This window comes from Oryx dammah, unplaced genomic scaffold, assembly GCF_014754425.2.
Source record: "Oryx dammah isolate SB20612 unplaced genomic scaffold, SCBI_Odam_1.1 HiC_scaffold_23, whole genome shotgun sequence".
Taxonomy (NCBI): domain Eukaryota; kingdom Metazoa; phylum Chordata; class Mammalia; order Artiodactyla; family Bovidae; genus Oryx; species Oryx dammah.
Genome location: NW_024070207.1, coordinates 11,836,353 through 11,861,611, shown reverse-complemented (window position 1 = coordinate 11,861,611; position 25,259 = coordinate 11,836,353). Strand labels below are relative to the sequence as shown.

The following is a 25,259-nucleotide window of genomic DNA, read 5'->3' as shown; positions in this document are numbered from 1 at the left end:
TCTGTTGTCCAGTGCACCAGAAGACTGAACTTCCACATCTCTTGGGGTTGAAGGAAGCCCCAGACAGTCACCTCCCCACTCCTGTCCCAAACTTCAAAGTCTATCTTGAATTGATCTGCCTCAAATCCATCAGAACCCACCTCATCATCATGTCCATCCCCATTTGTGCCAGTCACCACAAGAATCCCCAAATCCCCATGATGCTCCTCAACATCTACATCCTAAATTCCATAAAGCTGTGACCACATTCTCTCTTTACTTCACTTCTCATACTGCTTTCCTACTCTTAAAATGCAATGCAACCTCAGTAATTCCTTTATACCATCACCCTCTTCTCTGAATGTGCCCTTAATTTTCTTGCCCTAACAGAAACCTGGCTCTTCCTTGAGGATTCTGTGTCCCCTGATTTCCACTCAAGAGAAGCAGATGAATTTTTTTCTCCCACAGCCATTGTTCCACAGAGCCTGAAGCTCTGGGAAATGTCTTTCATGTTTCTCATTGCCTCCTTTAGAACATTCCTCTCCCACATCCTCCAAAATCTCCAGCTTTGACAGCCTGTGTCACCAACTAGCCTGCATTGTCATCATCAACCAAACTTCAGGACTCCTCTCCTTTATTTCTGAAAAATTTTAGCTCCTACAGTAGGTCACTCCCAATAGTACTCCTGTCTTAATTCCTGGTGAACTCAAGAATGATCATTTTATACCTCCTCTTTTTCCAGTTCATTCCCTGTGTTACCCAGACCCCACTACCCTTTAACCTCACCAGAATCTCTAGTCCATTGGTCTTAGCAGATTTCACCATCTCTGTCTCCCTACTGTTTTCTCTCCCCTCCTTCCCTAGCTCAGATGTCATGCTCAGTCTTTGTGATCACTCACTGACCTATACCCTCCACTCTCCTGCTCCTTTCTCACTTTGTATTGCTTCCCTGGCAAAATCATATCTCTAGCTACGTCAAGATACACCTCAATGAGCCTGTACTCACACAGCTAAACCTGTCCAGAGGAAAAATACACAACCACAAGCTTTTGAATTTTGATGTTCCCCCTGGCCAGCAATATGTGGTAGGATACTCTGTCAACATGCTGGGCAGCGGCAGAGATCTAGAACTCCCAGTCAGCTGAATGATCACAAGGTAAACAACTGATTCTGATATGCTTCCACTCATTCTGTACCTGTTCAAACACCCTGTTTTTCACTTTCAGTACAGTATTCAGTAATTTACATGATATACTGAACATTTTATTATATAAAAAAGGATTTGTGTTAAATCACTTTGCCCAGATATAAGCTAATAAATGTGAGTGGTTTAGCACCTTTAGGGCAGGTTAATCTAAGCAATGATGTTGGGTAGGTTATGAGTATTTAATGCATTTTCCTTTCTTAAATTTACTTTTAGTTGGAGGAAAATTGCTTTATGATATTATGTTGGTCTGCCATACATCATCATGAATCAGCCATAGATATACATATGGCCCCTCCCTCTTGAACTTCCCTTCCACCTCCCACCCCATCCCACCCTCTATGTTGTCACAGAGCAGCAGTTTAAGCTCCCTGAATCATACAGCAAATTCCCAGTAGCTATCTATTTTACATATAGTACTGTATGTTTTCACGCTACTCTCTCAATTCATTCTACAATCTTCTTCCCCCACTATGTCCACAAATCTGTTCTCTATGTCTGTTTCCCCTGCTGTCTTGTAAATAGGTTTATCAGCATCATCTGTCTGGTTTTCAGTTGTCAAGTCATGTCTGACTCTTTGCAACCCTATGGACTGCAGCACATCAGGCCTCCTTGTCCATCACCATTTCCCAGAGTTTGCCCAAGTTCATGGAAGAAAAGTTATGACCAACCTAGATAGCATACTGAAAAGCAGAGACATTACTTTGCCAACAAAGGTCCATCTAGTCAAGGCTATGGTTTTTCCAGTGGTCATGTGTGGATGTGAGAGTTGGACTGTGAAGAAAGCTGAGCGCCAAAGAATTGATTCTTTTGAACTGTGGTGTTGGAGAAGACTCTTGAGAGTCCCTTGGACTGCAAGGAGATCCAACCAGTCCATTCTGAAGGAGATCAACCCTGGGATTTCTTTGGAAGGAATGATGCTAAAACTGAAGCTCCAGTACTTCGGCCACCTCATGTGAAGAGTTGACTCATTGAAAAAGACTCTGATGCTGTGAGGGATTGGGGGCAGGAGGAGAAGGGAACGACAGAGGATGAGATGGCTGGATGGCATCACGGACTTGATGGACATGAGTCTGAGTGAACTCCGGGAGTTGGTGATGGATAGGGAGGCCTGGCGTGTTGCGATTCATGGGGTCGCAAACAGTCAGACACAACTGAGTGACTGAACTGAACTGAACTGATGTCCACTGAATTGGTGATGTCATCCAACCATCTCATCCTCTATTGCCTTATTCTTCTTCTGCCTTCAGCATCAGACTCTTTTCTAGTGATTTGGCTCTTCATATCAGATGGCCAAGTTATTGGAGCTTCAGCTTCAGCATCGGCCTTTCCAATGAGTATTCAGGGTTTATTTCCTTTGGGATTGACTGCTTTGATGATCTGTATAGATTCTATATATATGCATTAATATACAATATTTGTTTTTCTTTTTCTAACTTCACTCTGTATAATAAGCTCTAGGTTCATCCACCTCATTAAATCAACTCAAATGTATTCCTTTTTATGGCTGAGTAATATTCCATTGTATTAATATATATGTACCACAGCTTCTTTATCCATTCATCTGTTGATGGACATCTAGGTTGGTTCCATGTCCTAACTATTGTAAAGTGTTAGTTACCCAGTTGTGTCCAATTCTTTGCAACCCCATGGACTGTAGCCTGCCAGGCTCCTCTGTCTATGGAATTCTCCAGGTAAGAATACCAAAATGGGTAGATATTTCATTCTTCAAAAGATCTTCCCAACCCAGGGATTGAACCCAGGTCTCCTGCATTGCAGGTGGATGCTTTACTGTCTGAGCTACCAAGGAAGCTATTGCAAATAGTGCTGCAATGAACATCGGGGTACATGTGACTTTTTCAATTGTGGTTTTAGGGTATATGCCCAGTAGTGGGACAGTTGGGTCATTTGTAGTTTTATTCCTAGTTTTTTAAGGATTCTCCATACTGTTCTCCATAGTAGCTGTATTAATACACATTTCCACTGATAATGCAAAAGGGTTCCCTTTTTCCGCACCCTCTCTGAAATTTATTGTTTGTAGATTTTTAATGATGGCTATTATCACCATTCTGAGGTGATACCTCATTGTAGTTTTGATTTGCATTTCTTTGAGAGTTAGCAATGTTGAGCATCTTTTCATGTTTGTTAACCATGTGTATGTCTTCTTTTGAAAAATGTCTGTTTAGGTCTTCTGCCCACTTTCTCATTGGGTTGTTTGTTTTTCTGGCATTGAGCTTCATGAGCTGCTTGTATATTTTGGAGATTAATCCTTTGTCCATGCTATCCAATTATTTATACTCTTTCACCTTCTTTAAGGCTCAATCCCACCATTTCAATGAAGCCTATATGAACTAGCTTATTTAATACTGCAACCTGCACAGCCCTACTCTATCTGCCTTACTCTGTTCTGCTTTCATCATTCTCTAATACAATATTCAACGTATTTACTTAGTATGCTTATTGCTTTATTTCAGTATTCCTCCATTGAGATGTAAAGTCCTAGAGCGCAGAGATCTCTGTTTTGTTCACTGAGTCTAAGTACCTAGAATTGCACAAGATATGGGTTTTTAATGAATTTTATCATAATTTTTGTATTACAATGTTATATCACACTGCATGTAATTGCCCACAACTCGATTTTTTCACCCAACATTATAATCTTTTAAATTTATCCATGTTCATGCTATAACATATGTACATTCATTTTAACTGGTATATAATATTCCATTTTTTGAATAGTTTCCTTATGTATTTCATTCTTGTGGACATTTTTGAGTAGCTACTCTTTTTTCTATTACAAAGAATGCTGCAATGAATACCCTTCTTATAGCCTCTTATTACTCTATAAATATGTTTCCTAGAACTGGAATTGCTAAATGACAGAGTATGTGCATCTTGAACCTCACTGTGTGTGCATGCTCAGTTGCTTCATTCGTGTCTGACTCTTTGTGACTCCATGGACTGTAGCCTTCCAGGCTCCTCTGTCCATGGGATTCTCCAGGCAAGAATACTGGAGTGGGTTGCTGTGCCCTCCTCCAGGGAATCTTCCCAACCCAGGGATCGAACCTCCATCTCTATGCCTCTTGCATCAGCAAGCAGGTTCTTTACCACTAGTGTTACCTGGAAAGCCCATTCAACCTCATTCAGTTCAGTTCAGTTGCTCAGCCATCTCCAACTCTTTGTAACCCTCCATGGACTGCAGCATGCCAGACCTCCCTGTCCATCACCAACTCCTGGAATTTACCCAAACTCATGTCCATTGAGTCATAGATGCCATCCAACCATCTCATTCTCTGTCAGCCCCTTCTCCTCCCATCTTCAATCTTTCCCAGCATCAGAGTCTTTTCAAATGAGTCAGTTCTTTGCATCAGGTGGCCAAAGTATTGGAGTTTCAGCTTCAACATCAGTCCTTCCAATGAAGACTCAGGACTGATCTCCTTTAGGATGGACTGGTTGGATCTCCTTGCAGTCCAAGGGACTCTCAAGAGTCTTCTCCAACACCACAGTTCAAAAGCATCAATTCTTCGGCACTCACCTTTCTTTACAGTCCAACTCTCACATCCATTCATGACTATTGGAAAAACCATAGCCTTGACTAGACAGACCTTAGTTGGCAAAGAAATGTCTCTGCTTTTGAATATGCTATCTAGGTTGGTCATAACGTTCCTTCCAAGGAGTAAGCATCTTTTAATTTCATGGCTGCAGTCACCATCTGCAGTGATTTTGGAGCCCTCAAAAATAAAGTCTGCCATTGTTTCCCCGTCTATTTGCCATGAAGTGTTGGAACTGGATGCCATGATCTTAGTTTTCTGAATGTTAAAAAACCAACTTTTTTACTCTCCTCTTTCATTTTCATCAAGAGGCTCTTTAGTGCTTCTTCACTTTCTGCCATAAGGGTGGTGTCATCTGCGTATCTGAGGTTATTGATATTTCTCCCGGCAATCTTGATTCCAGCTTGTGCTTCATCCAGCCCAGCGTTTCTCATGTACTCTGCATATAAGTTAACTAAGCAGGGTGACAATATACAGCCTTGATGTACACCTTTCCCAATTTGGAACCAGTCTGTTGTTCCATGTCCAGTTCTAACTGTTGCTTCCTGACCTGCAAACAGATTTCTCAAGAGGCAAGTCAGGTGGTCTGGTATTCTCATCTCTTTTAGAATTTTCCACAGTTTATTGTGATACACACAGTTAAAGGCTTTGGCATACATAGTCAATAAAGCAGAAATAGATGTTTTTCTGGAACTCGCTTGCTTTTTCAATGATCCAGCAATTTGTTGGATGTTGGCAATTTGATCTCTGGTTCCTTTGCCTTTTCTAAATACAGCTTGAACATCTGGAAGTTCACAGTTCACGTATTGTTGAAGCATGGCTTGGAGAATTTTGAGAGTTACTTTACTAGCATGTAAGATTAGTACAATTGTGCAGTAGTTTGAGCATTCTTTGGCATCGCCTTTCTTAGAGATTGGAATGAAAACTGACCTTTTCCAGTCCTGTGGCCACTGCTGAATTTTCCAAATTTGCTGACATATTGAGTGCAGCACTTTCAACGTCATTAGACACTGCCAAATGCTAATTACATCAATTTACACACACATCAACTGTAGAAGTGTCCCCATTTCCCCCAATTTCTTGCAGGTAAGTATCTTTAAATTTCTTTTTTTTTTTTTTACCAGTCTAAGATGTGAAAATGAACATCTCCCTAATGTTGAACCTGCCTTTCCCATATCATTTCTTTGGGTGAGCATCTCTTTGTAGGTTTTTCTGAACAAACATACTTCCTCTTCTTTGAATTATCTTTTGATGTCCTTTACCCATTTTTCTTTTGTCTTCTTTTTAAAAATAATTTTATTTATTTATTTTTGTATTTATTTGGAGGGCTGCACTGGGTTTTAGTTGCTGCATACAGGTTTTTCTCTCACTGTGGCAAGCAGGGCCTACTCTCTAGTTGCAGTGCACAGGCTTCTCATTGCAGTGGGTTCTCTTGGATAGCACAGGCTCTAGAGCCCACGGGCTTCAGTAATTTCAGTTTCCTGGCTTTAGAGCACAGGCTCAATAGTTGTGGCACATGGGTTTAGTTGCTCCGCAGCATGTAAGGATCTTCATGGACCAAGCATTGAACACGTGTCGCCTGCATTTTAGGCAGATTCTTTACCACTGAACTGCCAGGGAAACCACTGTTTGTCTTCTTAATATTGCTTCTCATGGGTACTTTACATATTTTATATTCTAATTATTGGCCTGTAACATATTTTGAAAAATTTCTCTGTATTCCAAGAAAATTTTTTCTGCATTCCTATTTTGTTGGTTTTGTTTATAAGCCATCCTTATTTGGTTTATAATAAGTGTAGCTTAAACAAACTAGTTTGAGTTTCTCTATTCAAACATGCAACTCTACTGGTGAGAAAGTATACTATTAAGCAGGTTCTCAAAAGGTTTTTACTTAAGTATAACACACATACAGAAAATGGGCGTATCTTAACTGTACATCTTGAATATTCACAAAATGAAGACACACATAAAATCAGTCCCCAGATCAAGACCATTCTTTATCGATCCTTTCTCCACTCTTTTGCCGTGCAACATCCTTCATAAATCAATTTTCTGTATAAATAAGGTGGAAGTCTCTCAGTTGTGTTCAACTCTTTGTGACCCAATGGACTATAAAGTCCATGGAATTCTCCAGGCCAGAATACTGGAGTGGGTAGCGTTTCCCTTCTCCAGGGTATCTTCCCAACCCAGGAATTGAACCCAGGTCTCCCTCATTGCAGGCAGGTTCTTTACCAGCTGAGCCACAGGGGAAGCCCAAGAATACTAGAGTGGGTAGCCTATCCCTTCTCCAGCAGATCTTCCCAACCCAGGAATAGAACTGGTGTCTCCTGCATTGCAGGTGGATTCTTTACAACTGCTGTCAGGGAAGCCAAGTTTTCTGTATATGCCTTTTGAATTTTGTAATCAATTTTCAAGTTCCACAAAAAATGGTCTTGTTAATATTAATATTTTGATTGGAGTGTTACTGGACTTATGGATTAATCTGAGGTGAATTGCTAACTTTTGAGGGGTTTCCCAGGTCATACTAGTGGTAAAGAACCTGCCTGCCAGTGCAGGAGACATAGAGACTTGGGTTTGATCCCTGGGTGGGGAAGATCCCCTGAAGGAGGGCATGGCAATCCAGTCCATTATTCTTGCCTGGAGAATCTCATGGACAGAGGAGCCTGGTGGGTTACATTCCATAGGATCACAAAGAGTCAGACAGGACTGAAGCGACTTAGCATAGATGCATGCTAACTTATTGACATGAAGTCTTCCCATGTATAAATGCAATAGTGTTTGGGAGAAAACAATCCTCCATGGTCCCTTTGTATCCCTGTATTTTCTTGCTGAGTATGCCAAAATGCAATCCTTGAAGCTTGTTTTTCTGAGCCATTTCTCAGGGTCATGTTTGCAATGAAGGGTGAGGAAATACCTCCCCATAGAAAAAGAGCAGGCTTGCTTTTACTTTCTATAAAATCAGTGGAACCTCCAAACTCATTGTTCCTCTCCTGTAATGGAATCCAGCATGTGTTCAGCATCCTTCATATCATCCTTGTGGGACTTGGTTAGGAGGGTGGTGGGTATTAGGGATAGACACAAATCATCATGAGCTCTGGTTACTGCTTTTATTGTCAATAATAAAGTGTACACCCGTGGCGGATTCATGTTGATGTATGGCAAAACCAATACAATATTGTAAAGTAATTAGCCTCCAATTAAAATAAATAAATTTATATTAAACAATTATAATAAAGTCCTTTGTCTCTCACCCAAGATTCCCATGTCTTATGCTAGAATCCGTGGAACTAGAGCAGCCTAATATCTTAGATTGTGTATAGGTAAAATCCCATACTCTGTATAGGTTTTACTAAGTTTATTTCTTTACTTTCAGATATTTTTGAAATGTCCTTTAGTACAATTTTATGTTTTTATGTGTAATGGTGTATTCATCTTTGTTAGCTATCTTTTTAGCTGCCTTTTAGATTTGGGGGCTACTGTGAAAGGGTTATTTTTATACTGAATTTTCTAATTGATTGTTGAATTCTACATCTTTTTTTATACATCACTAGTGTAGCTATGTCATTCCACTCCAGTACTCTTGCCTGGAAAATCCCATGGATGGAGGAGCCTGGTAGGCTGCAGTCCATGGGGTCGCTAAGAGTCGGACACAACTGAGTGACTTCACTTTGACTTTTCACTTTCCTGCATTGGAGAAGGAAATGGCAACCCACTCCAGTGTTCTTGCCTGGAGACTCCCAGGGATGGGGGAGCCTGGTCGACTGCCGTCTATGGGGTCGCACAGAGTTGGACACGACTGAAGCGACTTAGCAGCAGCAGCAGCAGTGTAGCTATTCATATTGCTGCTGTTCAGTCACTAAGTCCTGTCTGACTCTCTGTGACCCCATGGACTGCAGCATTCCACGCTTCCCTATCCTTCACTATATCCCAGAGTTTGCTCAAACTTATGTCCATTGAGTTGGTGATGCCCTCCAACCATCTCATCCTCTGTTGCCCCCTTCTCCTCCTGCCCTGTTTTTCCTAGCATCAGGGTCTTTTCCAAGAACTCAGATCTTTGCATCAGGTGGCCAAAATATTGGAGCTTCAGCTTCAGCATCATTCCTTCCAATGATGATATGGGGAGGGTGGTGGGAGGGGGTTCAGGATTGGGAGCTCATGTATACTCGTGGCAGATTCATGTCAATGTATGGCAAAACCAATACAGTATTGTAAAGGAAAGTAGAAAAAAAAAAAAAAGAACTGAAAACAGCTCAAATGCCCACAAAGTAAGGATTGATCTAGTAAATCACAGTACACAACAGAATATTACATAGCCATTAAAACTGAGGTTGCTGTGTATTTATTATCTGGTATGGAGAAAATTGTATTTTGGTTTGTACATTGAAATAAGAGTCTAAAGGAACCTAGACCAGCACATTGGTGTAGTAACAGTGTGTTTGGGTCTGGGAGTTGATTACAGCAGTTGGTTTCTATGTTGTATATTTCTATAATATTGGAGTTGCTTAGAATGAATCTATATTTCTTTTGCAAGCAAACAATAAAAATATTATTTTATTAAAAAAATCAATAATCACTTGATATCCTAATGTAAAAATACATGAATAAAACTATTTAAAAAAAAGAATATTCAGGGTTGGTTTCCTTTAGGATTGACTGGTTTCATCTCCTTGCTATCCAAGGGACTCTCAAGAGTTCTCTCTAGTACCACAGTTCAAAAGCATCAATTCTTTAGTGCTAAGCCTTCTTTATGGTCCAACTCTCACATCTGTACATGATTTTATAGATATATAATAAAGAGGAAATGAGGAAAATATATATACAGATTCCCTTATATTCTGGTAAAATAGGGTGCCTGCTGTCAAAGAATTTATAAAATGTGAAGAAGATAGACACATCCACAGACTATTGCCATTAAGAAAGTAATGTTATGCATCAAGGCAGAGATGTAGAAAAAGTACTATGGAAGTAGGGGCAATTCAATGTGATTTGGAGGATTGTGGAAGTTCTCATATCATATCAGGTATTTATGTTGGGCCTCAGAAGGTAATCAGCATCTAGACTGGTACAGATGGAAATCAGGGAAAGGGAGATACTTTTCATACCATACCTGGCATTCAAAGACATCCACAATTTAGCCCTAACCTAGCTTTCTAAACCCAGATGCTAAATCCTCCAGGAAATAAGAGCTAGTCTCTCATCTGCTAACCCTCTTCCAAACTCAAAATGTTTTGAGTTCCCACCATGTTGCTTTGCATTATAAAATTCTGATTAAAGCAGAAGATTTAGAGTCAAATGATTCTGCCCCAGGCTCTAACTTACTGACTATGAGATCTTGGGCAAATAAAAACTAGTAATGGTGCTTATCTCATGGGATTGTGTGATAGATTAAATAATTATTGTAAAGCTTTGGTATAGTACCTGGCACAGAGTATATATTCAATTTACATTAATTCTTATGAATGATAACTCTATTTTATCCATCCCTCTGGTATTAGCTATCAGATTAACCAAAACACACTTATTGTGTATCCACAATGTGTAATAGATTGTATTCAGTATCATGGAGAACACAAAGATGAAAAAGACACTTTCTCTGCCCCCAGTGACCTGTCAAGTAAAGCATATAAAATATGTGAAAATAATCACGAGGCAAGGCAATTTAGAAAAAATGGAAACAGTACCAGATTTTATTTTCCTGGGCTCCAAAATCACTGCAGATGGTGACTGCAGCCATGAAGTTAAAAGGTACTTGTTCTTTGGAAGGAAAACTATGACAAATCTACAGTATGCCAAACTATGACAGCGTATTAAAAAGCAGAGATATCACTTTGCTAACAAAGGTCTGTATAGTCAAAGCTATGGTTTTTCTAGTGGTCATGTACTGATGTGAGAGTTGGCCCGTAAAGAAGGCTAAGTGCCAAAGAATTGATGCTTTTGAACTATGGTGTGGGAAAAGACTCTCGAGTCCCTTGGACTGCAAGGAGATCAAACCAGTCAATCCTAAAGGAAATCAACCCTGAATATTCATTGAAAGTGTTGATACTGAAGCTCCAATGCTTTGGCCACCTGATACGAAGAGTTGTCTCATTTGAAAAGACCCTGATGCTGGAAAAGATTGAGGGCAGGAGGAGAAGGGGACCAGAGAGAATGAGATGGTTGGATGGCATCACTGACTCAATGGACATGAGTTTGGGTAAACTCCGTGAGTTGGTGATGGACAGGGAAGCCTTGTGTGCTGCAGTCCATGGGGTAGCAAAGAGTTGGACATGACTGAGCGACTGAACTGAACTGAACTGAAAGTAAATTTATTTTAGAAAAATGAAATAACTAGAACTACTTGCAGCAATGTGGATGAATCTCACAAATAATATGAAAGGTGTGCATGTATGCTTAGTCTTGTCCAACTCTTTGCAACCCCATGGATTGTAGCTGGCCTGACTGTAGCCATTTGTCCATGGGATTCTCCAAGCAAGAATACTGGAATGAGTTGCCATTTTCCTCTTCCAAGGTATCTTCCCAAATGAGGGATCAAACCCACATCTTTTGAGCCTCCTGCGTTGGCAGATGGATTCTTTACCACTGTGCCACCTGGGAAGCTAGTTACAATTCCAAGTACATAAAGTTCGAATATCTGTAAAATAAAACTGCATTGTTTAGGGATGCTTATATGGAATGTTAGGGAACCACTAACTGAAACTGCCTGCCCTGGCCAGGCAGGATAACAACCACTTGCATGAGTTATCTCACATCAGGGAGGTCCTGATAAGGAGCACAGAACTGACAAGCTACGACCAGCTGGAAGAATTCAGGAGGGGCCAAAAGGAGAGAGGAGACACTAGCCCATAAAATGTCCTGCCAACCTCCCAGAAACCTTCTTTCTGGAATCCGTCTTGGCCGAGAGATGCACGTGCCACCAGGAAAGATCTTGATATAGGCACGGGCAAGATGGTTGGCCAGAGACAACCAGGAAATTAACTCCATTACCATAAATCCTGAGATTTTGAGCCACGTGGTAGAGCAGTTCTCCCAGGTTCCCTTTCCCTGCTTCTGTCCACGTGGGCACCCCTTGCCAATAAAGCCTTTTGCTTTGTCAGTACACGTGTCTCCTCGGACAATTCCTTTTCGACTGTTAGACAAGAGCCCACTCTTGGGCCCTGGAAGGGGTTCCCCTCCCAGTGACAGGAAGATAAATCTATGAAGAAAAGTAAAGAAATGATATCATATTTGTCAGCATAGGAGTTATCTCTAGGATGGGTGGAGGAATGGCATCAGTGAGGGGCTTGGAGTGCAGGAGGAATAGTGGTGGGGGGGGGTTATCAAGATGTTGAATTTCTTGTCTTGGGTGGTCATTACATGCACAGTAACTTTATAAATGTTCTTCTCACTGGTAATTCTATTCTGAATGCTTCTCTTTTCCTAGTGAGAGAGAAAGTAAGGTCATGAACTGGGACTGAGGGTGAAGGAGGAAGCATTGAAGATTTGAGGAAAAGAAAGACAAAGAGAAGTTGGAAAGGGAACAGAACAGGGAACTACAGTATTTTCACCTTATTCTTTAGGAAAACTTTTCACTTTTTTCCTGAATTATCATGCTGTTTGTCTCCTACATACCATTATTTAATTAACTTTACTACACTATATGCGGTTATCTCAAACACATAAATTACAATGTTATTAATGTTTAAAAATAAACGTTAAAAGCAAAAGTGTCTTAATAAACCATATAATTGTGATAATAGTTGTAATACATTAGTTACTTATTATTTCACTTTGAGCTTTAGGAAACTGCAGTAGTTTATATTTAGACCAAAATACACAGAGTTCATACAGGAATTTTTATTCTTTTACCTTTTTATACCAAGTAGCTTTAGTGTTAAATTCTACATTTTATAAGTTTTAAACAGACATAGGTATTTATTATCTCCTTATTTTATTGATCTTAAATCCAAAAGCAATTTTTAAATGTCAGAAAACAATATTAACGCCACAAAACTAAATATTGATATTTAAAACTACTAGAAAGCTATTACACTCTCAAATTTTACTCAGAAGATTTAAACGGGAAAAGTTGATCAGCCTATGTGTTTTTAATATAATTTTATTTGTTTATTTATTGGATGTGCTGGGTCTTCATTGCTGCAAGGGCTTTTGTCTAGTTTCGGAGAGTGGGGGCTACTCCCTAGTTGCAGTGCACAGGCTTCTCACTGCAGTGGCCTCTCGTTGCAGAGCACGGGCTCTAGGGTACATGGGCTCGGTAGTTGTGGCTTCCAGGCTCCAGAGCACTGGCTTAATAGTTGTGGCGCACAGGCTTAGTGGCTCTGTGGTATATAGGATCTTCCAGGACCAGGGATTGAACTGGGGTCTCCTGCATTGGCAGGCAGATTCTTTACCACTGAGCCACCAGGGAAGCCCAGCCTCCGTAATTTTAAAATTTTATATGAACCAATTTGTAAAAATAAATTATTTCAATTATAACATGCTTTAGTTGTAAATTCATGTTTATAATTGCATAACTTCAAGTATTAGCATACATAATGAAAATGTAAAATTTTTAAAAAGACAAATACAGTAAATGTAAATAATTACCACTAATGTAGCTTTAAAATCTGCTGTGAGCTTTCATTTATTCAATAATAACTGTGCCAGTGTCATAAAGCCCTCAGTCTTTTTAAAAGAATTTGAATGTACAAATATTGAATTTAGAAATATTAAAAATTGCAACTCAGTTCAGCAAAAAAATATCATGTGTGTGGAGAAAATGAGTGCTCAAGTAATAAAGCAAATGGTGTAAAATGTTAATAGTAGGTGATTTGGGATAAAGGGTATATGCGTGCTCTTTGAACTCTACTTATGTTGGCAGCTTTTCTAGAAGCTTGAAGTTATTTCTAAATAAGTTAAAATGAAGGAACAGACATGGACTGACACAGTGACATAAGTGAAAATGGACAGTGTGCTTAGAAATAAATGTGGGGGAGTCCCATATTTTATCTTGAATAAAAAAGTGGGAGAGTACCATAGTTTATCTTTCTCTTTTCAGCTTATAAACTGAAGTCATTATCTAAAAAATGATTTTTTGTATTCTGAGAGCTAGCCTTTAAGTAGAACTAACTGCTCTTCCACTTTTCCTTCCCTAGTACAGACTCTGTGCTCCCTCTCACTGAATCTATAAGCAGAGTACTGACCCACCACATCCAGGTCTGCAGAGGGATCAGACATGGGAATGCAACTGCAGCAATTCTGGACCAGCCATTCTTTGTTGACCTTGCTGGCGAATGCTTTCTGATCTCATAATGCGTACAGCCATGTCTTTAACTTCTCTGATATTCCGTGAGGAATCTCCACAGCCAGGATCTATAGTCAGATCATTATAAATGCCAATTTTGGTTTGGTAAGGAAGGAGGTGCATGTGGAGATCATTACATGATATCATCTATAAGGGAAAAACTGCAATGTATGTCACCTTGGAAATCCTCAAAATTCCAGAGTTAAAAATAAATATTGGACCATTAGGCAATGTCTCTGTGAATTTCAGATCCAAAGTGTTGCCATTAACAAACATGCCACCAATAACACAAACTCATCAAATGTCCCAGTTGAAAGTCACTTTTACTTAATGTTGGTATTATTATCATCATCAGCATCATTATCATTAGCACAAAACTAAATCCACTAATAAAAGGAAAATCACACCCTAAAGGCAGATGTCTTCATGACAATGAATCAATAACATTATCTTCATGTACAAGGGATAGCACCCTGAGGATTAACACCATATCACAGCTTGATAATCAATTCAATAATTCAGCCAACATTATTGAGCACCTAGGCACAATGGGAGATTTAAAAACATATACAAGAATCCCTGCTTTCAAGGAGTTTTACAGTCTAGTAGGAGGTATTGAAGAACATCAAGAACAGAGGACCACATGAGCTCAGTGACATAATGGAATCAGTGCCACATATGAAGTGTAATTGGAGAGAGACATCACAAGAGATTAACGTCACATTCACTTAGGGGCAATCACATTCAGTAAGGGCAATCACATTCAGTAGGGGCAATCACATTCAGTAGGGGCAATCAGAAGAGGCTCCTTAGAGAAGGTGGCATCTGAGCTGGGCTTTGAGGAACTGGAAGGATTTTGGTGGACTGGCATGTAGAGAACAGGTGTTGGAGGTGGAGAAGACAGAGTGGGCCAAAGCATGGCTATGGGTGGGAAAGTTAGTGGAATGTTTGAGGAGGGAACAATACTCCAGTTTGGCTAGAGTATGGGATCTATGTAAGTGGGAATGGTGTGATAATATGCTACAAGTTTTATGGGGGCCATATTTTGAATGGCTTTAAATGACAGGCTACAATTTCAGATCTTTAACTTATGTCACAGTAATTATATTTATCCATGGCAATAAAATATGCAATTATTGATGAAGAGATATAGTCATTTCAGTTCCAGATTTCTTAGGGAAACTCAAGTGGTTGCTAGGCAATGTTATTGCCTTACTATCAGAAATGTCCCAGCGTGTAACACCAATCCAATAGGAGAATTTTCTATTCTGCATGTAACTAAACCTCTTCCCTCAAAGTCTATTCTTTCCATCCATCCAGGGACCACACTTCTTCCCATTCCCACCAGTTCTTGTGGCATCTGATTAGTTGAGGCAAGTCTAATTCAGGATTTCCAGCCACAACCACTACCCTGAAACTAGCACCCACAACTTTGAAAAGGGAGAGTGTTGGTGGCAGGGGTAGTGAACAGTGTCATGAAAACGTAGCCATCTGAAAAGTCTCTGGAATCCCCATACCAAGAGTCAAGCTTAGTTCTCTGAAATTGGAATTCCTGGTCCTCCACTCAGTTTGGCCCAGAAGACAACTGGAGGGGTCCCAGAACTCACAGTGCCTGATTAAGGTCATCTTTTAGAGTTTCCTCTTAACGTCAGCAAATTCCTTAAAGGAATGACATTTCGTGCAGGTGACATGTTACTTAAAGCCTTCCTGGGTCTGCTTGAAGCTGTGGATAAACGGGGGTGAATTTCTTTCTCTAACCAAGGAACCCTATTGGGTTTTGTCTTTACACAATAGGCTGGTAGTTGGAACCTTCTTGAGTATACTGACAGTTGAAAGATTTTGAAGAATAGTTGTATTAGGTGACCAAGCCAAAGAAGTAAGCTATTTAAGCCACCCCAGGAAGGCTTAGAATAACAAGTTGCCATGGCCACACCACACTGCCTGCAGCCAGTCAGTCTTTCAGCTCTTTCCTGGAATGATACCTCCTCTGCAGGAAGTCATGGATAGCAGTAGTGAGGCCCCAGGTTACACTGGACCTTAGGATGACCAGAGAACCTCCCCGGTAGATCAGAAATACCTTTCGGCCCCGAGTGTCCCACACATCCTGGATAGAGGCCCATAAGCTTGGCATGCTCTGCCAGCCAATGTGGGACTGCATATTGGCAACCAGCACAATCAGAGGATACAGAACTAGGCAGGTGATTGTTCCATTGACACTCCCAGACACCAAGGCAGGAACCCAGTGGGGCAGGCCTTGCTCTGCCAAGCTATTCTGGATGGGATCCTTGAAGGAGAAATACAGAGCACTCCCCAGGCTGTTCCTGAGAAGGACAGGCCAGAAACCGCGATAGTAACCCTGTGACAGGCGGCCCCAAAGCCCATAAGAGTGAAATTCCTTGAGAATGCTGAACGTGCTGGGAAAGCGAGCTTGCTTGCGACCATCCTGGAGCACATTCTGCACCCTCTCAAAGGGGCTAAGTGCCACAGCCTCCACCACACCAGACATAAGCCCTGCAGCCCAGCGGTTCCCCAGGGAGTGTGGCCCAACAGGGGAGAGAAAACACAGCATGCTATCATAAGTCCCAAACAGCAGAGTCCCTTGCAATGTCTTGGAGAGAAGAGGTGGATAGATTCCCCGGTAGAAGTATTGAGGGCCTTCATGCCAAAGCTGCCGCACAGCCTCTGACACCGCCACAGCATGGATCTGTTGCCGGAACACAACCTTATAGATAGGAAAGGTCAGAAAAGTAGACATGAAGTTGGAAACTGCACCAAGGGCGTAGGCGTGGGAGTGCCAGCTTCTCTTTCCTGCGGCCTCTTTTCGTGTCCAGTGCTGAAGCTCCTTCCCGGGAGAGTGGTTTTGTTCCCCCATGCTGAAGATACCTGGGTGCAGATGGGAGAAACTGGCAAGAGTGGAAAAAAAGAAGTTAGACTGACCAATGAAATCTTTTGGCAAGCATCTTCATTGCTTAGTTATAAACAGAGCCCCAAGAAACTCCGCTCTAAAGAAACAAGTAATCTCTGGGCCAGTTTCTGAGAAATATGTACACTCTTAAGAAAGAATTCCTCCACCTTAAATTTAAAACAAAGGCAGTTAGTTTTGCTCAACAGAGTCACCTCTAGGGTGTTTTTCTGACCCAGCAAATATTCTCATATTCAAAGAAGGTTGAAGAATGAAGAAAATAAAATTAGTGAAGGAGGGCTCCCCATCCTTACTGCATTCACCATATGAAACCTTGCATTTGATAAACTGCTAAAATAATAAGTTGCTCTTCCTGTTCCAAAAAGTGGCACTATCTTGTACAGGCAGAAAGGCATTCAAAGGTTGTAGTCCAGTACTTTCTCTAAAAGATGGTAGTAAATTTAGGGAGCAGGGAAGCTCCTTGCTTCTTTCTTTGTAGATTCTTGATGAAGTGCTAGCTGTTTCATGGCAACACCCCGCTTCCCTCTCCCAGTTGAGGAACAGAAAGAGTAACTATTCCTGGAAGTTTAGCAAGAAAAGACTCCATACATGACAGTTTCTGAGCTTAACCTTGTAGACCTGTTGCTGTATAACAGTGCAGGTGTTCTCAATGTACAGGCTATTGACATTTGGGGCCAGATAATTCTTCATCACAGGTGCCCACCCTGTGCGTCGTATGATGTCTAGTGGTATCTTATGGCACAAGTTGTGACCTACCCAGTTATAGCAAAAGGAGGGCATGGCAACCCACTCCAATATTCTTGCCTGGAGAATCCCCATGGACAGAGGAGCCTGGCGAGCTACAGTCCACGGGGTGGCAAAGAGTCAGACATGACTGAGTGACTAAGCACAGCACAGCACAGCTATAACAAACAAAAATATCTAAGGACATTACCTTATGTCCTTGAGGTGAGGGAAGAAGATAAAATTGCCCTGCTTCAGAGCCACTATACTAGAGGGAAGAGGCTGTGCAAAGATTCCAAGCTATTGCTCCTACCTGGGAGTAGTCTGGGAGCAGATGGAGTAGTGTGAAAGGTAACTGGGGAGCCAGGGCCCATGAAAGAATTTTGGGATCAAGAAGAAATGAATGGTCAGTGGAGATCTGAGAACCTGAGGGAGTTGTCAGGAAGGAACTAGGGGTGAGAGGACAGGGTGTGCGGCTTGGGAATGGTGTGTGGAGAGGAACAGGAAGTGGTGTGGTGGGGGAGAGGGGGAGAGGGGCACAGGGTGCCATGGCCAGGCATCAGACTCACATTTAGATGGACAGGAAGCCTGGTAGAAACTGCAGAGCCAGAGGTTTCACACAGAACCCTGGGCTGTGTAGTCCCCAGAAGCGAGGACTATTGGAGCTCTAGTTACTCTAGCCCATCGGATAGGGACAAAGGGGTCACCAGGCTGAGGAACTGGGGGTGGGCTAGAAGCCAGGCTCTGCAAGAAGCCCACTGCAGCCTTCCCTGGGCTGCCACACTCAAGAACTTGCCTTGAAGTGCTTCTCCTTCCAGAATGACCCCCATAAGCTTCTCCCTAGCTTCTTGCTCCTGCTCCATCCACAGTCCACTACCTGACCTTACAACCACACCCTCCTCAAGCCACAGTCTGTCTAGGGGAGAGAGTAGAGGCTCAGCCTCCTGTGCTCTGCCACCAGCCCTCCCCTACCCTTAGCAGTTCGCAGGCCCTTAAGCCTCACCTCCTTAACCCTCATGGCCAAGAGGCTGGGAAGGCTCCTCTGTTTTGGACCCTTTAGCTGAGAACTGGCCAGGAGCACAGGCTCAAGAGGCCCACTCCTTGCATCCTTCCAGGGCACTCCTGGGTCCATGGCAGCCCCCTCCATGTCTCAGGAGCCAAAGCGGACCCCTCTCCTTGGAGGGGAGCTCCAATCAGGCCCCCAAAGCCACAGGGGAGCCCAAAATTACCCAGCTATCCTACCAAGGATTTCTCTCCAAGTTTTATCTGCATCTGCATAAGGACGGGTGGTGAGGGAAGCATTTGTCCCCTCTTCTATTTCAGAATGCAGTAATGTTCCACTGCCTCCCCACATTTTCCTGAGTAACCTGTAAACATGTGTTGATTGACTGTAAGGCAGGCCGATTTAGCAGAAAGAAAACTGGGCTAGAATTTGGCAGACCAGAATTCTCAGTGCCAGTTCTCTTTTCAACTTCTTGTGTGACCTTTAGAAATATATTAGCATCTTGGAGCCTCAAGCATCTCAATTATGAAATGAGCAGACGCTGAGGGGTAGGGTGGGGGGGGATGCTCTCTAGGCACCCTCATACTGTGCATGTGGCAGGGGGTTGATGGAGAGGAATTCAGGCCAATATTTGATAGAGGAATTGTGCTTTTCCACCCCTGGTTCCTTCTGTTTTGATCAATCTTTTTCAGGGATTAAAAATGAACAATAATTTAGAAACACCTTACCTGAAATATCTGTCATAATTTTATAAATCTAACTCATCCTGTTTTATGGGGGAGAGGGAGTCAATTTCTCTCCCATGTCTTTCCCTGTTAAAATGCCAGCCTTTGGGAGCAGACAGTCCTGAGTCTGAATTCTGCCTGCACCATTTGCTTAGTTGTATGACCTTAGGCAAGACACTTCACTCAGTCTCAATTTCTTTGGCTACAGACGAGGGATAAGAGACCTCCCTCAAAAGGTTGTTGTAAAGAATAACAAAATGAGATAAAGTGGTTGACCATCCATGGCATGGTGGCCTCAGCCAACTGTATTGTTTTTAAGATATTTCCCCGCCTCACCTATGCGGATGCTGCACACGCTCCCGCAGCACACTCAGAGCCATTTATAGTGGTATAGTGGGACAAACTCTGTGTTCACAGGGGAGGCGAAGAAGACCTTTCTTCTCTGAATGCCAAGGTATTGTAAAACAGGGAGGAGGGAGGGGGGTCCAGGATGGGGAACACGTGCATACCTGTAGTGGATTCATGTTGATGTATGGCAAAACCAATACAGTATTGTAAAGTAATTAACCTCCAATTAAAATAAATAAATTTATATTTAAAAAAAATAAAAAAAGCAATCCTGGACAGCCTGGCCCCTTACACAAGAATTCCAAAGTAGGGGCCTCAGAACAAGCCTGGAGTCAGCCTAGAGCAGTTGCCCCCGGGCCCTATGATGTATCTCCTATGTTTATAACCTAGTAAGATGGGTGGAAAGGATTCCAGACTCCCCTGGATTGTCTAGCCCAGATGCACAGCCTGCATGATCATGCCAGGATCCAGCCCTATATGTGTCCATTCATTCCAGGCATCCCTCTGCCAGTCCTTTGGTCTGCTCACAAACACATATCAATCACTGAGGGTAAGTCACTGTGAAGTAGGGGTGAACAGGACTTGGTACCAGCCCTGGAGGGCTTGGGAATCTAGTAGGGGAGACAGGTCAACCATGAGCTAAACTATACTGAAATGCAAAACAAAGCTTATGCTAATCAAGGACAGAGCAGAACATAAGAGCAATATATTTCATCTAGCATAGGGAGATATCCAGGGGGTCTTCCCAACCCAGGGATTGAACCCAGGTCTCCCGCATTGCAGGCAGATTCTTTACCAGCTGAGCCACAAGGGAAGTCCAAGAATACTGGAGTGGGTAGCCTATCTCTTCTCCAGAGGATCTTCCCGACCCAGGAATCAAACCAGGGTGTCCTGCATTGCAGGCAGATTCTTTATCAACTGAGCCATCAGGGAAGCCTCTTGATGTAAGTGAAAGAGGAGAGTGAAAAAGCTGGCTTAAAATTCAACATTCAAAAAATGAAGATCATGGCATCTGGTCCCAACACTTCATGGCAAATAGATGGGGAAACAGTGAGAGACTTTATTTTCTTGGGCTCCAAAATCACTACAAATGGTGAGTGCAGCCATGAAATTAAAAGATGCTTTCTCCTTGGAAGAAAAGCTATGACAAACCTAGATAGCATATTAAAAAGCAGAGACATCACTTTGCTGACAAAGGCCCATATAGTCAAAAGCTATGGCTTTTCCAATAGTCATGTATGGATGTGAGAGTTGAACCATAAAGAAAGCTGAGCACTGAAGAGTTGATGCTTTTGAACTGTGGTGTTGGAGAAGACTCTTGAGAGTCCCTCGGACTGCTAGGAGATCAAAGCAGTCAATCCTAAAGGAAATCAGTCCTAAATAGTCATCAGAAGGACTGATGCTGAAGCTGAAACTCCAATACTTTGGCCACCTGATGTGAAGAACTGACTCACTGGAAAAGATCCTGATGCTGAGAAAGATTGAGGGCAGGAGAAAGGGATGACAGAGGATGAGATGGTTGGATGGCATCATGGACTTGCTGCACATGAGTCTGAGCAAGCTTTGGGAGTTGGTGATGGACAGGGAGGCCGGGAATGCTGCAGACCATGGAGTCACAAAGAGCTGGACATGAGTGAGCGACTGAACTGACTGACTGAGCATAGGGAGCAGTATAAAATTTCTCTGAGAGGGGGCATCTGACTTGATTCTTGACCCACGTGCAGGTTCTAGTTAGAGGAGGAACGAGGGCAGGAGTTCTAGGCTGAGGAAGCGGCCTAAAGCACAGATGCCTAAAAGCATGAGTCGCACCCAGTTCTGGATGCAGGCTGAGGGAAGGAGAGAGATCTGCGGCTGACAGAGAAAGTCAGTTTATAATGAGGGCCTTATTTGTTTGCCCCACTGCAGTGTATTATAGCATAAAGATACAGGCTGTAGAATCAGATAGCCCTGGGTTTGAATTTCACTGCTCCACTTCCTAGCTTTATGACCTTGGGCAAGTCTCTTCCACTCTCTGAACCTCAGTACCCTTACCTGTAAAATGATTGTGAAGAAGCTTGCATGAGATTAAGTATACAAAATACTTAGTCAAAATACTTAGTATGGTACCCAGTATACAAGTTGATCCATACATTATATTAGTAGTTGTATTTTAAAAATGAGATCCCAGGAATATAGGTAAGATGACAACATTGCTCTAAAGGCCGAAATCAGTCTAATAAACTGGGTCATCTGCAGAGTGCATTTTAAATTGTTTTTTGGAAGTGAACCTATCTATGAAACAGAAAGAGAATCAAGGATATAGAAAACAGACTGGTAGGTGCCAAGAGAGAAGGAGTTGGGGAAGGGATGGAGTGGGAGGTTGGAGTTAGCACATGTAAGCTTTTATATATAGTATGTATAAACAACAAAGTCCTACTGTATGCTGCTAAGTCACTTCAGTCATGTCTGACTATGTGTAACTCCACAGACGGCAGCCTACCAGGCTCCCCCGTCCCTGGGATTCTCCAGGCAAGAACACTGGAGTGGGTTGCCATTTCCTTCTCCAATGCATGGAAATGAAAAGTGAAAGTGAAAGTGAAGTCGTGCTGGACTCTCAGTGACCCCATGGCCTGCAGCCTATCAGGCTCCTCCGTTCATGGATTTTCCAGGCAAGAGTGGGGTGCCATCACCTTCTCTGGTCCTACTGTATATAGCACTGATAACTCTATTCAGTATCCTATGAAAAACTATAATGGAAAAGAATATTAAAAGAATGTGCATATATATATATATATATATATATGTATGTATGTATGTATTTGTGTGTGTTTCAGGAAAGCCTAGGGGAGTTATCCCACATTGAAGGTCAGGAACAGTGGCGGTAAGGAGATACCCCTCTTCCAAGGTAAGGAGCAGCAGCTGTGCTTTGCTGGAGCATCCGTGAAGAGATAGCCCACACCCAAGTTAAGAGAAATCCAAGTAAGATGGTAGGTGTTGCAAGAGAGCATCAGAGGGCAGACACACTGAAACCATACTCACAGAAAACTAGTCAATCTAATCACACTAGGACCACAGCCTTGTCTAACTCAATGAAACCAAGCCATGCCTGCGGAGCAACCCAAGATGGACGGGTCATGGTGGAGAGGTCTGACAGAACGTGGTCCACTGGAGAAGGAAATGGCAAGCCACTTCAGTATTCTTGCCTTGAGAACCCCATGAACAGTATGAAAAGGCAAAATGATAGGATACCAAAAGAGGAACTCCCCAGGTCATTAGGTGCCCAATATGCTACTGGAGATCAGTGGAGAAATTACTCCAGAAAGAATGAAGGGATGGAGCCAAAGCAAAAACAATACCCAGTTGTGGATGTGACTGGTGATAGAAGCAAGGTCCGATGCTGTAAAGAGCAATATTGCATAGGAACCTGGAATGTCAGGTCCATGAATCAAGGCAAATTGGAAGTGGTCAAACAAGAGATGGCAAGGGTGAATGTCGACATTCTAGGAATCAGCGAACTAAAATGGACTGGAATGGGTGAATTTAACTCAGATGACCATTATATCTACTACTGTGGGCAGGAATCCCTCAGAAGAAATGGAGTAGCCATCATGGTCAACAAAAGAGTCTGAAATGCAGTACTTGGATGCAATCTCAAAAATGACAGAATGATCTCTGTTCGTCTCCAAGGCAAACCATTCAATATCACAGTTATCCAAGTCTATGCCCCAACCAGTAACACTGAAGAAGCTGAAGTTGAACAGTTTTATGAAGACCTACAAGACCTTTTAGAACTAACACCCAAAAAAGATGTCCTTTTCATTATAGGGGACTGGAATGCAAAAGTAGGAAGTCATGAAACACCTGGAATAACAGGCAAATTTGGCCTTAGAATGTGGAATGAAGCAGGGCAAAGACTAACAGAGTTTTGCCAAGAGAACGCACTGGTCATAGCAAACACCCTCTTCCAACAACACAAGAGAAGACTCTACACATGGACATCACCAGATGGTCAACACTGAAATCAGATTGATTATATTCTTTGCAGCCAAAGATGGAGAAGCTCTATACAGTCAACAAAAACAAGACCAGGAGCTGACCGTGGCTCAGATCATGAACTCCTTACTGCCAAATTCAGACTCAAATTGAAGAAAGTGGGGAAAACGACTAGACTATTCAGGTATGACCTAAATCAAATCCCTTATGATTATACAGTGGAAGTGAGAAATATATTTAAGGGCCTAGATCTGATAGATAGAGTGCTTGATGAACTATGGAATGAGGTTCGTGACATTGTACAGGAGACAGGGATCAAGACCATCCCCATGGAAAAGAAATGCAAAAAAGCAAAATGGCTGTCTGGGGAGGCCTTACAAATAGCTGTGAAAAGAAGAGAGGTGAAAAGCAAAGGAGAAAACGAAAGATATAAGCATCTGAATGCACAGTTCCAAAGAACAGCAAGAAGAGATAAGAAAGCCTTCTTCAGCGATCAATACAAAGAAATAGAGGAAAGCAACAGAATGGGAAAGACTAGAGATCTCTTCAAGAAAATTAGAGATACCAAGGGAACATTTCATGCAAAGATGGGCTCGATAAAGGACAGAAATGGTCTGGACCTAACAGAAGCAGAAGATATTAAGAAGAGGTGGCAAGAATACACGGAAGAACTGTACAAAAAAGATCCTCACGACCCAGATAATCATGATGATGTGATCACTAATCTAGAGCCAGACATCTTGGAAAGTGAAGTCAAGTGGGCCTTAGAAAGCATCACTATGAACAAAGCTAGTGGAGGGGATGGAATTCCAGTTGAGCTGTTTCAAATCCTGAAAAATGATGCTGTAAAAGTGCTCCATTCAATATGCCAGCAGATTTGGAAAACTCAGCAGTGGCCACAGGACTGGAAAAGGTCAGTTTTCTTTCCAATTCCAAAGAAAGGCAATGCCAAAGAATGCTCAAACTACTGCACAATTGCACTCATCTCACATGCTAGTAAAGAAATGCTCAAAATTCTCCAAGCCAGGCTTCAGCAATACGTGAACCGTGAACTTCCAGATGTTCAAGCTGGTTTTAGAAAAGGCAGAGGAACCAGAGATCAAATTGCCAACATCCGCTGGATCATGGAAAAAGCAAGAGAGTTCCAGAAAAACATCTATTTCTGCTTTATTGATTATGCCAAAGCCTTTGACTGTGTGGATCACAATAAACTGTGGAAAATTCTGAAAGAGATGGGAATGCCAGACCACCTAACCTGCCTCTTGAGAAATCTGTATGCAGGTCAGGAAGCAACAGTTAGAACTGGACATGGAACAACAGACTGGTTCCAAATAGGAAAAGGAGTACGTCAAGGCTGTTTATTGTCACCCTGCTTATTTAACTTCTATGCAGAGTACATCATGAGAAACGCTGGACTGGAAGAAACACAAGTTGGAATCAAGATTGCCGGGAGAAATATCAATAACCTCAGATATGCAGATGACACCACCCTTATGGCAGAAAATAAAGAGGAGCTAAACAGCCTCTTGATGAAAGTGAAAGAGGAGAGTG

General features: G+C 42.1%; 1 protein-coding gene across 1 annotated transcript in view; it reads right to left on the bottom strand.

Annotated features, from left to right (window-relative positions):
• Positions 1 to 14,318: 14,318 nt before the first annotated feature.
• Positions 14,319 to 25,259, bottom strand: part of SLC25A53 (solute carrier family 25 member 53) — a 15,155-nt gene continuing 4,214 nt past the window's right edge. The window contains exon 2 of the mRNA XM_040264985.1: positions 14,319 to 16,917. Coding sequence (XP_040120919.1) covers positions 15,966 to 16,886 — 921 coding nt within the window. The 5' untranslated portion in view covers positions 16,887 to 16,917 and the 3' untranslated portion in view covers positions 14,319 to 15,965. The remainder of the gene's footprint in view (positions 16,918 to 25,259) is intronic.